Source organism: Erinaceus europaeus, chromosome 12 (assembly GCF_950295315.1).
Source record: "Erinaceus europaeus chromosome 12, mEriEur2.1, whole genome shotgun sequence".
Lineage (NCBI taxonomy): Eukaryota > Metazoa > Chordata > Mammalia > Eulipotyphla > Erinaceidae > Erinaceus > Erinaceus europaeus.
The window spans coordinates 32,496,011-32,509,638 of NC_080173.1; the positions used below are offsets into that span (position 1 = coordinate 32,496,011).

A 13,628-nucleotide genomic window follows, 5' to 3' on the forward strand; every position below is an offset into this window, starting at 1 on the left:
CAGTGGTGCCAAGGATTGAACCTGGGACCCTCAGGACCTCAGGCATGAAAGTCAATTGCATAACCACTGGACTTCCCCCCCGCCCCCCCCCCCCACACACACACACCAGGTTCTGGCTCTAAAAGGAAGTGATCAAGCAGAATGTAGGGAGAGGCACTGGGGAGCCACCCAGGCCAGTACACACTCTTGAGAGCTGGACAAGGCCGCGGACATAAGGGAGTAGTGTTAACACAGTGGTGTCATCCACCAAGTCCCCTTTCCTCTGAAACATGGACACCGAGTGAGACAATGCTGGTTTTAAGTCATTTTTTAAATGACAATCTCCTCTTTCTCCCAGGCCCCCCCATCTTGTTTTAGTTGTATTTTATTTATTTCCACAAATCTGATAGCCAATTTCATTTTTTAAAGTCAAATTTGGCCATACTCTTGGTCTGTCAGCAGAGAGCTGAGCCAGGCTGCGAGGGGTCCAATGAACTGGGTGTGCACGGAATCTTCTCAGCCCATTCAAAGAGTTTGAGTTTCTTGAGAGTCCCCCACCTCGTCCCTAGAGAATCAAGTCTAGGACATCATTTTGAGGGAAGTGAGAATGGCAATGTTTTCAGGATGGGGTTTCAGATCCACAAGTAGATGGAGGACTTTGTACAAAAACAAGTTACAACAAGCAACGCAAGCAACCACCAGAGAGCTCCTCCCGGGTGAGGGGGGCTGATGGGAACTGTGTTTAAGGCACTGTGACGTGGAAGGGGCTGCCGGGGATGTGCTCCTCACCCCACTTCACAGCCAGGACGTAGTCCCCCCTCTCCTTGACGACGTAGGTGACGTTGTACTGCTGGTTGCCCACATGCTTCATGGAGACCTCCTCACAGGGTGTGGTGGGTCCATGCACCCCAATCAGAAGCATGTTGGAACCTGAGGAGCAAGGGGAGGTGGTTATGCTGATGGAACACACATCACAGAAGCAAAGGCAGAGAAGGACACAGGGAGCCAAAGGTGAAGACACGAGTCCCTGCCTCATGAGATGTTACATGCCACTTATCACCTGAGAGGTAAGACGGCACAGTAAGTATGAGCAGCACTCAGCCTGGTGGCAGGGTTCAAATCCTTGCTCTACCACTAGGTAATCTGGGACACAGGATATCACTGCTCTCTGCCCTAGGGGCTGACATCAGCTCCTGCCCCTCTCAAGCTTGCTGTGGGTTCAGAGGAACTGCATGTGCAGCACAGACTACTGTCAGGGCTATGACAGTGCTGGCTATTTTGCTCTCATTCATCCTCATCACTTTTTAAAAAATTATTTATTTATTCCCTTTTGTTGCCATTGTTTTATTGTTGTAGTTATTATTGTTGTTGTCATTGGAAGGGACAGAGAGAAATGGAGAGGGGAGGGGAAGACAGAGAAGGGGAGAGAAAGACACCTGCAGACCTGCTTCACCACTTGTAAAAAGACTCCCCTGCAGGTGGGGAGCTGGGGGCTAGAACAGGATCCTTACACTGGTCCTAGTGTTTCTCACCAAGTGCGCTTAACCCGCTGTGCTACCACCCAACTCCCTTTCATTCATCTTCATAAGACACACCAGAAGGTACTGCTATCATTCCTGCCTTAGAGAAGAGGACAATGACTTTTAGAAAGAGACATAGAGTAACTGGGCAGTGGTACACCTAGTTGAGCAAACATGTTACCACATGCAAGGACCTGGGGCAAGCCCCTGGTCCCCACCTGCAAGAGGAAGCTTCATGAGCAGTGAAACAGGTTTGTAGGCGTCTCTCTTTCTCTTTCCCCCTTCCTTCTCAATTTTCATTGTCTAATCAAGTGAGACAGAGAGAGAGAGAAAGAGACAGAGAGGGAGAGAGAGAAAGAAAGGGAAAGATCTAGTGACCTTCACAAAATCAAATGGCAACTGAGTTTTAGAGAGGGAGGGAGGAAGGATGGAATTCAGGAGCTTGGATGTGGCAAGTGTCACAACCCTAGCAACTAGCATCCATTGGTCACGTTGCCATTCAAGCAATGAGTGGCAGGGAAGTGGGGTGGGGTGGGGGGGAGCTCATACATTTCACCCATCTGTAATGAGGATAACACCACCTTTCCTGTCTACCTTGAGACCATTTCAAAGAATCAAGAAGCACAAGAAAGGGCAATGAGTTTAAAATACTCTGCACAGGAGGAAAATGGACACATTTACTTCCAAACAGCTAGTTTTCATGGGTAGTGGGCTCTGCAGACCACAGTGGACAGAGGGTTCCCTCCCTGTCTGAATTGGCCACCTACCAGCTTTGCTGCAGTCCACCAGGAAGGAGCTCTTCTGGCCCATAAAGGCCTTGGACAGCCCTGCACCCTTGGAGGTCACCTTGCTGGCATCGGAGGAGGCCTTGGGGATGGCACTGTAGCAGGTTTCTGTTGAGGATCTGGTCACTGACTCCACTAAAATGGAGGAGGTCTCGTTGGCCAAACCAGGGCTAACCAGACGCTGACCTAAGACACAGAAGGGAGGAGATGGGGTGAATAGCCAGATCAAGGAGGTGAGTGCACCAAGCCACCACATCTACTCCTTGCCTTTCTCCCATAATATCCAGTGTGATACTACCATGTCCCCACTTCACTCCATAATGTCTTCTTCTTCTGTTGTTGTTATTATTTGTTTTTTAAATAATTTTAAAAATATTTATTTATTCCCTTTTGTTGCCCTTGTTGTTTTGTTGTTGTAGTTATTATTGTTGTTATTGATGTTGTCGTTGTTGGATAGGACAGAGAGAAATGGAGAGAGGAGGGGAGGACAGAAAGGGGGAGAAAAAGATAAGACATGTGCAGACCTGCTTCACTGCTTGTGAAGCGACTCCCCTGCAGGTGGGGAGCCAGGAGCTTGAACTGGGATCCTTATGCCTGTCTTTGCACCACGTGCTACCGCCCGACTCCTGTGAGTAATTTTTATCCCTGATCTTTCTCCCTTTCTTCCCGTCCCTACTTTTCTTTCCTTGTCCCTCCTCTCCTTCTCTCTCTCTCCCCCAGAGCTCTGCACAGCTTTGGCTTATGGTGGTACTGGACACTGAACCTGTGGGACACTTTGGAGCCTTAGGCATGAAAAGTCTTTTGTATAAGCATTATGCTGTCTCCCCTGTCCTGAGAGTGGTTTTCCTGTCTCAGTTTTCTGTCTCCTACTTCCACAACAGCCAAGCCAAGCAGAAAGAGATATGTAGCAGGGCTTTGCCATGAATTTTACCTTGGAAGGCAGGCTGTGAGGTAGCTTTGTATTTTTCCCAGTGCTCTAAAGGAACATTTCTTTCTTTCTATTGTATTTATTTTATTTTATTTTTATTTGATAGGACAGAGAGAAATTGAGAGGGAAGGGTAGATAGAGAGGGAACGAGAAAGACAGACCACCTGCAGACCTGGTTCACTACTTGTGAAGCATCCTCCCTGCAGGAGGGGAGTGAGAGCTTGAACTCAGATTTTCACACATGGTGATATATTTGTTTATGACACTTTTTTTAAAAAAAATAAATTGAATAAAACCTTTTGATTGACTTAAAAGTGAAGCTTCAAAATTAGGGGATTTTCCAACCCTTATGTAAACAGATATGCTAAGATTTCAAATATGTAAACTTTTTTTTTTCTTCTGCTACTGGATACAGAAAAATAACTCTCTCAACTTCCACATTCTTATAGATTCCAAACATGTACTGCCCATCCCTTTTGACCTGACTTACCATCTTTTTACATTTAAGATTCAAAATGCAGTCAACAGACTCTGCGACAATCAGACATGTCCAGCCTTTGCTCAAAGGTAACCCTCAGAGGTGTGTGGTCATTACCTGTCACCTTGGCCTTGAAAGGGCTGCCCACAATGTGGCTGGGTCCACCATATTTGACCCCGATCAAGTAGTTTCCAGGAGCCATGGGGGTGTACATGACTTTGTACCCCTCAGGGGTCTCCTGGCAATCCATCTTCACTTTGGATGGACCTTCGATGGTGACAGATAATGTCCCTGGCCCTGCTCGGGTGGTGTTGATGAAAAATTCAGACTGGATACCTAGGAGGAAGAGAAAATATGCTGAAAGTTTGGAGAGGTGAAGGGAGTATGATGGTGTGTGTGTGTCTGTGTGTGTGTGTATAGAGCACATATACACTCTCACAGAAGGGAGAGGGATCACCTTGGTGGCATGGCAACCAAGGTACTAGCTCTGAGCCCCTAACCACAGAGAAAATCAGTCCTCTGAGGTGGAAGCTTTTCTCTGAGGCTGAGGTAGGTGTCTACTTTATGATATCTTGTCCACCAGTATGAACCAACTAGATATGAGCTACAGTTGAGGGCAAGAGACCTGAGTCACTGTGAGCTTCAGGGTTGGGGGAGATAGCATAATGGTTATATAAAAAGAGTCCCAGGTTCAATTCCCTATTAAAAACAAGCTTGGAACCCTGGTTCAGCTGCCAGCACCCCTCTGTTATGGGCACCTCTGACCTTCCCTTTCTCTTGGAGTGGGGGTGTGTGAAGCAGTTACAGGGTTCCACTGTCTCCTCCTTTCATCTTCTATTGAAGACTCAACAGCCTTAGGGCCTGCCAGTTCCCGTACTTTGTTACAAACACCAGAGACAAGAAGACCCTGCTACCTGCACACCTTGGCAGCACACAAAGCTCTGTGCTTAGCATTTCTTCTTTCCAGTGAATCCTGTTTGGCAAGTGAAACCGAGACTCAGATGGTCAGTGTTGGAGAGCAAAAGGTAGGCTCTGAAAACGTGTGTGTGTTGGGGGGTGGGGGAGGAAGGCACTGCAGCTCTGGTCACTGGATGGGCAATGTGGTTGCCTCAGATGCCCTGTGGCTCTAAGACATTGTCTTCCCTCCCCAGCAGGGCCTCCTGCACAGACGTCTTGTGGCAGAAGGGAAGCTGATCCAGGTCAGGTAGCAGTCCTGCCTGAGCCCAGTGCCTGCAAGACCCCCCCCCCCCATACCCTCTGGTTCCTTTCCAGCCCAGCTAGTGGATGAGGTGGCCAGTGAGGGTCTCCATTGCCCAGACAGCAGGCACTCACTTGCAAGGGTGCCCACTATGGGATGTTCCTGGCATAGAACCCCACTGTAGGGTTGTGCTTTCTCTAGAGCGTTCCAGTGGATGCCGCCCCAGCTGGGAACTATTTGGGTTTATTTATAGCTCCTAGGCAAAAGAAAGAATTACTGTTCTGGTTATCAATAAAACAAAGGAGCTGCTATTGTGCAACCCCGAAACATGACCCAGCTGTTTCTGGAAGCTCTTGGGGCTTCTGTCCCAGGCCCCTCACTATTTCAGTCCAGAAACCCCTCATGGAGCAGAGGTGGGCTGTGGGGGTGAGGGAGCCAGACAGAATTTTCAGGAAGCTGCTGGAAAGCCACAATAAGGAGAAACATTTCTAAAGTGAGAGTGAAAAGACCTGATTGTGGTGGAAAGAAACCTTTGGGGACTGGGAGGTGGCTCACTGGGGAGAGCACATACTTCTCCATAAGTGCGGACCTGGGTTTGAGCCTACCCCCACCCCTCCCCTGCCGCCCCAGCACCACCTGGGAGCACCTTCACAGGGGAAGCTCGAGTAATGCTCAAGCTTGAGTGGTGGTGTGGTGCTGTGGGGCCTCTACTCTCAGTCCCTTAAAGTCTTAAAAAGAGAAGGATGGGCAGGCGATAGTGCACACAACAGAGCTCAAATGTGACCATGTACAAGGACCTGGGTTCAAGCCTCCAGTCTCCAGTTACAGAGGAGAAGGCCTATGAGTGGTGACACAATGCTGCAGGTGTTTCTACTTCTTTCTCCCTCTCTATACCCCTTCCCTTTCAATTTCTCTCTCTCTATTTAAAAGAAGAGAAAAAAATATGGCAGACAGAAGTGGTGGGTTCATGTTGCAGGTGATAATCTTGGTGATAATCCTGGTGGCAAAATAAATAGACAAATCTACTGGAGGCAGTAGACTGGCACCAGGATGGATTCCCAGCAGTAACCCTGTCAGCAAAAATAAACAAACCTTTTTTTCATCCCATTTTTTACTACAAGTGACTCCATTTCTGAGAAGCATCAAGGAGTTGATGTTTAGGCCACTCTAAGGGCCCAAGAATAGGGCATGTGAGATAAGGAATTGCAGGACTAGCGGGAGCCAAAATAAACTTCCTTATTTTTTAAAATATATTTAATTTATTTATTCATTTTTAAGTTTTGTAAATTTTATTATTACAGACTGAGAAATTTGAAGGGGGGAGATACAGGGAGAGAGACAGAGAGAAACCTGCAGCTCTGCTTCACCACTCCTGAAGCTTTCCTCCTGCAGGTGGGGACCAGGGGCTTGAACCTGGGTCCTTGCACACTGTAATATGTGTACTTAACCAGGTACGCCACTGCCTCACAGAGAGAATTTACAGACAGAGAGAAATTGGTGGAAGAGGAGGAAGAGAGAAGGAGATAGATCTGTATTTGACCAGATCACTTATGAACCACTTATGAACCTTCCCCCCTGCAGGTATGAACCAGGGGCTGAACCTGGGTTCTTGCACACTGTCATGTTTGCTCTGAGTGTGTTTCCACTAGGCCTCTGGGCTCCCTTATTGTTCCCACTGTACAGAACAGGAACTGGTGGTCCAGTGAGGTAAAACCATATGCCCCTAGCCACACCACTGGGAGAGCTGTCAAACTTGGAGCTGAGATCCTGGCCCCAGAGTAAATAGAAAAGATAACTCACAGCCAAGCTTCCCTCTCACCACTGCCCCCAGCAATGTGTGACACCTTGGTCAAATCTCCAACCTCCTAAGCCCCTTGCAGTCCAGAGTCCCACCCCAAATTGTCCACATTTCCCTACAGAAGGGACCATTTCAGACTTGAACCAAGAGATACTGTATGCTCCCCATAAAAACACCTCTGTTCAGGAGGTGGTGCACCTGGTTGAGTGCACATGTTACAATGTACAAGGACCCAGGTTCAAACCTCCAGTCCCCACCTGCAAGGGGAAGATTTATAAGCATTAAAGCAGTGCTACAGGTGTCTCTCTCCCTCTCAATTTCTGGCTGTTTCTACTCAGTAAAGAAATAAAGATAATTTAAAAACAAACAAACAAAAACACTTCTGTCCTGAGTTGCCAGGGAGTCAGATGCCTCAGTAGCCGAGCATAGGAACATCTGTATCCTGCACACTCTGAAACCCTTTGAGCTAGAGAGGGGCTTTGGGAGCAGAGAGGGTGAGGAAAGCAAGATGCCTTCTTCCTGAAAAGAGCAATACTGACACAGGGTTTGAAACAGGTGTCCTCTGTACTGCTGCCTGCTGGCCAGGAACCGCCCCCCCAACCCCCACCCACAAGGCCAGCTCCTTCTCCCAGCAGCACCCAAAGCTTGGAAAGTACTGTCTACAACCCGAGCCCCCACGAAGCTGGGTGGCAGCCAGGAGGAGGTTTCAGACATAGCAGGTGTAATCCATGAGGAGGAAGGCAGCAGCTGGCAGTCACAGGAGACCCTGGGGGCTGCTCTGGGGCTGAACTAGGCTTGCTATGGCTCTCAGGGCTGGGAGGGAGGACCCCATCTGGGGTATCTTTGATGGGTGGCTTGCCAGGGGCCAAATGCCTGGGATGTTGATCTAGGTCACCCCACAGAGTAGGCCTCTGGAGAGTCCATCCACCTAGGGAGGCAACAGAAGTCAGCAGAGGCTCTGAAGTTGTGTTGCTATGCTATTTTAGCTGTTTAAGCTTGGGAAGGAAATGGCCTATGAGCCTCGCCTTCTATGCTTGGGAAATGGACACCGTCCTGAGTGCAAAGCCAGTGTGGCTTTTACAATGTGAGCTTCTGAAGGATCAGTGACACGCACCAACCCTCAGGTGCAAGCCAGCCGTCAGCTGCTCCTGCTCTCAGGTACGGAGGGCCCTCATTTTAAGACACTTGCTTCCCAAGACTGGATGCCAGGTGTCAAGTGGCCACTTAGTCCCTTGTTCACAGGGAAGTTGGGAATTGCTAAAGGGGAGGGGGGCACACAGAAGGAGCTCAAGAAATCAAGACTGGGTGGCCTATCTATGAGGGCCTAAAGTAACACCCCAAATCAACTGTGTGCCAGGGAAACCCACAGCAGAATGGTAGAGCTGAGAGTTCATGCACTTGGGAGAGAGCGTAAGCCTTGTAGTGCCTGAGTGGGAGCACCGCTGTGGAGAACCCAAGTGGACAAGCTCTCCACACTGGCACTCTCTGTAACTATAGTACCCCAATGCCCCCGTAAATACCCTTCCATTAAAGCTGCTGAGAGGTAGTGGGTCTGTACATCTAGACATAAACATCTTTGGGCCAGGAAATAGCACCAAACTCATAATAGCAACTGACTCATAAGATAAATATAAATATCCAGCAAGAATATGTTGCGCAGCAATGTGCACACTGAGACTACCTCTGCAAGAGAAAAGTAAATCCACTCCTCTCTTTCTATACAGCCAACTAGCTAAGAAATGATGAGAACAGAGACAGAGAGATCCTGACTGTTAGCTGTTTTCTCCTGGGCTGTGTGGAGGGAGGCACAGAAGGAAGGAGGAACAAAGAGACGAGCTTCACTTCATATCCTTCTTAGACACAAATGAACATGTCCCATCTGTGCCCAAGATTCATAGTAAGCTGTACGGAGCACCAGAAACTCCCCATGCTTTGTTTCAGACATTTTCCTCCCACCATTAGTATCTGAGAATGGAAGAGAGGGGCTATGACAAGTCAGACTCGTGACTCTGGGAGCTCAGGAAACAGTGAGGGAACAGATGGGCAGGGCCACTCATGAGCCCCATTACAAGCATAGTGAATTCCATTCAGGCTGAGGAACCCACAAAGTGAATGGAGCTAGGCCATATACCCTCACACTCAAGCACTTGTCCCAGGAGTCCAGGAACTTGGTGAAAACAAGTGAAACATGATCATCAGAATTGATGGATTTTATCTCCCCGGATAGCAAGGGAAAAAAAAAAGTTAGCAACGTATGTGCTGGAGAAGGCAGATAAAACTCCCTTCAGCTCTGCCCTCAGAACTGGCTCAGTCAAGCAGGAAAGGTGGAAAGGTACAGAGGGTGCCTTACCTGTGGTTCCTCCTTCAAGCCCTGAGCCGTAGGCAGACACCAGGGCGGGGTTCCCTGCCTGCCCAGGCTCTCCTACACGCACTTTGAAGGGGCTGCCCACCACATGGCTCCCGTTGAACTTGACATCAATAGTGTGGACACCGTTTTCATGTGGGATGAATCGAACAGCATACTTGTCTAGAAGAAAGCAAAAGGCGGAATATAATTGGGTAAAGGGAGATACACCTGAGCCAGGTGAGAACCAAGGCCCAGAGGCCAGTCTGTGGTGGCTAATGTCAAATTACTACCAAGACAACGTTCTACTGGGAACCTGGCCCACAGAATGGTTGACATCAAAATCAGACAGGCTGTCTGTTCATTCTGAGTCAGCCCTCAGGAAATGCATCATAACTCAAATTCCACATTTCATCCTCTTTCCTTCCACCTCACTCCCCTGGAATCAGAAGAACACTTCCTTTGTGGAGGGGGAAAAAAAATCACTTCTCCAGAAAGTTCTCTTTTGGCCACCTGAAGGGGAAAAAATGGTTTTACCTGGCATAAATGTTCTTACACTAAGACACAGCTAGCACCTGTCCCACAGGCAATGGCCAGGTTTTTTCTTGTATTTGTGTGCAGTAATTGGCAAAATAATCTGAACCAAATATACAAGGGACTATTTACTCATCATGCCTTCATTCTTGAAATGTCCCCACCTGAGACACAGACAGGCCTCCACCTACTTCTGCTGTCAGACCTTGCTGGCTCTCCCTCTGACTTTCCCTCTGAATATTCCTTCCCCAAAGTTTCACCCAAATCCTCTTTTCCCCTCTGGTTCTTTTACATGGAGCTTCTCACCCCATGTTCTGCAACACTGTGCTCCCCTCATTCATCTCCAACTGGGTACCCATGCAGCTAGTTAAGTTAGGAAACCTCTCTTTCCTCAAGCTGAACTCACTTAATGCATGCTGTTTAGTCACAAGAAGGGACTCTGAAAGAGCATGAGAATCTGGTGTTTCATGAGACAGAAAGGAAGCTTGCTGGAGTCTTGTGGGAAAGAAACACCTTCAGTTTATGGGAAAGAATCTTGTGGAGTAGGGCTCTCTCTTGGCTGGTGTGGTGTGAACATGGGATGTGTGGTGCTGGTACAGCAGATGCAGCCATCTTGCCACTATAGTGAAGGGCAATCTTATAAGGCCTATAAAGCGGAACAAAGAGCAGAGATCTTTGGGGCCCCAGAGGATACAGCTGAATGGCTGAGTTAACTGTTATTGAAGCCTGCCTTAGATCCTGAACCTTCCAATTACATGAGCTAGTGAGCCCCTGTTGTGTGTGTAATGGACCTTTTATTGTGTGAGTTGGATTGAACTGGGGGCTCTATAATTTGCAACTAACAGCATCCTAACTGTGTTACACTGGTGACCTCAGACCCTCCCATTCCCCATATACCCAGGGCTTCAATTACTGACTGGAACTGAAGATATCAGACCTCACTTCTTGACCAGACTGCAGTGCTGTGGATATCTATTAAATATACCCACTTGGCTATTTTGGGAATGTTTTACCCCAAATAAAAGAGTAAACTTCAGGGAGTCAGGTGGTAGCACAGTGGGTTAAGCACACGTGGCGCAAAGCTCAAGGACTGGTGTGAGGATCCCGGTTCGAGCCCCCGGCTCCCCACCTGCAGGGGAGTTGCTTCACAACAAGTAAAGCAGGTCTGCAGGTGTCTATCTTTCTCTCCTCCTGTCTCCTCGTCCTCTCTCCACTTCTCTCTGTCCTATTCAACAATGACGACATCAATAATAACTACAACAGTTAAAAAAAAAAAAAAACCAACAAAAAGGAAATAAATATTTAAAAAAGTAGTAAACTTTAGAAGATTTTGATAAACCCTTGCCCATATTCTGACTAACTTCCTAGTTTTGTTAAGTTCACCATACTTTTCTATACCACCATCAAACTACAGGTAACCTTTCTCAATTTCCATGGTCAACTGGTCACCAACTGTCACAGTTTTTCATTGATAATGATGCTAATCTATTCTCTTTTCTAAATGGGCCACGCTAGGAACATTAGTTAGCCATTCTTTCAGATGGTCCAACACATTTTATGTATGACGGATTTAAAGCAAGACCTGATCTGGGGTGACCCAGGAGGGGGCACAGTAGATAATGGGTTGGACTCTTTCAAACATTGAAATTCTGAGTTCTACTCCTAGCATTACATGTACCAAAGTAATAACCCTCTCCCTTTAAAAGAGAAATCTTTAATAAATAAATTTACAGGAATAATGAAATTTCTCATTTGTGCACTACTTTGCCATATGCCTGGGCCCAACCACACTGAACGATGTTTTGGTGTTGTGGCCTCAATCTAAAGATAAATAAATAAGTAGATAAATAATTTGACTAACTGATATATAGATGAACATCAATGGACCTTTCAGAGTAAAGTGAGGTCAAAGTGTAATTCACATCAGAAAGTCAGCAATCTAAGAAAGATCAGTAAATTTTGTTTAAATGTAAAAAAAATCATAATGAATGACATGCAAGAAGTCTGAAAAACATAGGGGGGAAGCAACATTTATAAAATAAATTAAAGGCAATTTAATAAATTTAATAAATTAAATAAATTAAACCATCTTTGAAAGTATTTCTCAATCCCTAGCAAGTGTTTAAGATTATTTATTTTTAATTGCCACCAGGGTTATTGCTGAGGTTTAGTGCCTGCATGATTCACTGTTCCTGGTAGCATTTCCCCCCTTTTTCTTTTATTTGATAGGACAGAGAGAAATTGAGAAAGGAGGGAGAGAGAGAAAGAGACACCTGTAGTGTAACTTCACCACTTGTGAAGCTTCCCCCCTGCAGATGGAGAACAGGGGCTTGTACCCAGGTCCTTGACTATGATAACCTGGTGTGCCATCACCCAGTTCCATGCTCTACATTAGCAGACAATAGCCAAGGCTCACTGGCCTTGCTGATGCTGGTCAGTCCTTACTTGGGGTGCATGTAACACACCCCTGCACATCTGGTCTCCTGCTCACCTGGCTCCAGTTCCGACACGTGGCATTCCTCCACAGCTCCAGAAGGACTGTGCACCTTTGCATCAATCTTGCCTTTTGCCCCATTCAACCTTATAGCAAAGGAGGCTGGCTGGTTAACTTTTAATCCCGACTCCTGAGAATTTAACACATTAGACAGGTTAAGGCCCTCAGAATTCCCATAGGGCAGCACACACTGACCTGACCAGAAAACAGTTCTCATGCAAACAGGACCAAGATGTTTTCCCACACAATATATGACCCTAGAGAGCAGTGGTTAGTTCTGCACTGTTTCCTCAGATACAAGAAAGCACAGACACATCTGTAGTCTTGTGCCTGGGCTATTTTGGCTCAGGTGGGAGGAGCTGTTTCCTGGCTTTGGAGACTTAAGACACCTGGGTTAGCAGAACTACGATTTCAACAATGCAAACCACACCAGTCCAGACCAGAACACCTTGAACCTTTTTTTTCTCCCTCACCTTGGATCTTTTAAGTGAAGGAGTCATGCAGCTAATAAAACCATGCACCCACGAACATGAACATGAACAGGTTTTTGTCTCAAGGGCAGAAATAGGGCTTTGAAAGGGCTCCGCTTGCAAAGCAGGCAGCATTTCACAGTAGCTAAGAGTCAGAAGGGCCTCAGGTTACTGCCGTTTCCAAGCCACACCACTAAATTGTTTATTTTCCCATATACAAAACTGGCATTGAATTTGTCTCAGCTAATCTGAAGATAAAAATGAAATTATGCACTGAAAACTCTCAGCATCTCTGTTGAAAGATTCAAAAGTGGCAGCTGACAAATATTATTTAAAAACTGTATCCAGGGCAAAGATAGCTTTTGCTCTTTCTGTTGGGAGAGTGATGTTTGTTTTTGTTTTACTAGAGCACTGTTCAGCTCTAGTTCATGGAGGTGCTGGGGTCTGAAACTTGGGACCTCAGAGCCTCATGAAAGTCTTTTGCATAACCATTATTCTGTCTCACCAGCCCCGCTTTTGCTCTTTCTTCATGGCATCAGTTTAGCTCTCCAGGGAGTGCCATGGAAACTATATCCTCTGCTAAGAGAAGGCAATTAGAAGGCACGTAAGATATTCTAGCATCAGCCAGTCCTTAGCAATAGATGATGATGGGCCAGAGGCTGTGATGGAAACTGGACTGGACAAGTCACTTCTCTGATGCTAACTCTAAAGCAACAGGACTCATGCTGACCATGAAGATCAGATGCTGCTATGATCTTGTTAATAATGCAGATTCTGGGGGTGGGGGGTGCTGGCACACCTGATTGAGTACACCCACTACAATGTGCAAGGACCTGGGTTCAAGCCCCCAGTCTTCACCTGGGGGGGGGGACACGTCACAAGTGGTAAAGCAGTGCTGCAGACATCTCTCCCTCCCTCTCTGCCTCCTCTTTCCTTCTCATTTTCTGTCTATCAAAAATACATACATACATACATACATTTAAAATATGCAGACTCTAATGCAGTGGGCCTGGGGTGGAGCCTGGGATTTGGTGAGTCTAGTAAATTCCCAGACCACATGGGGGCTGCAGATCTGAAGGCTATGTCCTTAGTAGCCACAT

The 13,628-nt window shown here is 47.0% G+C and overlaps 1 protein-coding gene across 5 annotated transcripts in view; it reads right to left on the bottom strand.

Annotated features, from left to right (window-relative positions):
- Nucleotides 1–292: 292 nt before the first annotated feature.
- The window catches only part of FLNB (filamin B), a 196,956-nt gene continuing 183,620 nt past the window's right edge, over nucleotides 293–13,628 (bottom strand). For all 5 annotated transcript variants that reach the window (XM_060203030.1, XM_007521188.3, XM_007521190.3 and 2 more), the window contains 5 exons: nucleotides 12,056–12,188; nucleotides 9,037–9,213; nucleotides 3,808–4,026; nucleotides 2,267–2,470; nucleotides 293–909 (listed from right to left, as the gene is read on the bottom strand). In XM_060203030.1, coding sequence (XP_060059013.1) covers nucleotides 722–909; nucleotides 2,267–2,470; nucleotides 3,808–4,026; nucleotides 9,037–9,213; nucleotides 12,056–12,188 — 921 coding nt within the window. In that variant the 3' untranslated portion in view covers nucleotides 293–721. The remainder of the gene's footprint in view (nucleotides 910–2,266; nucleotides 2,471–3,807; nucleotides 4,027–9,036; nucleotides 9,214–12,055; nucleotides 12,189–13,628) is intronic.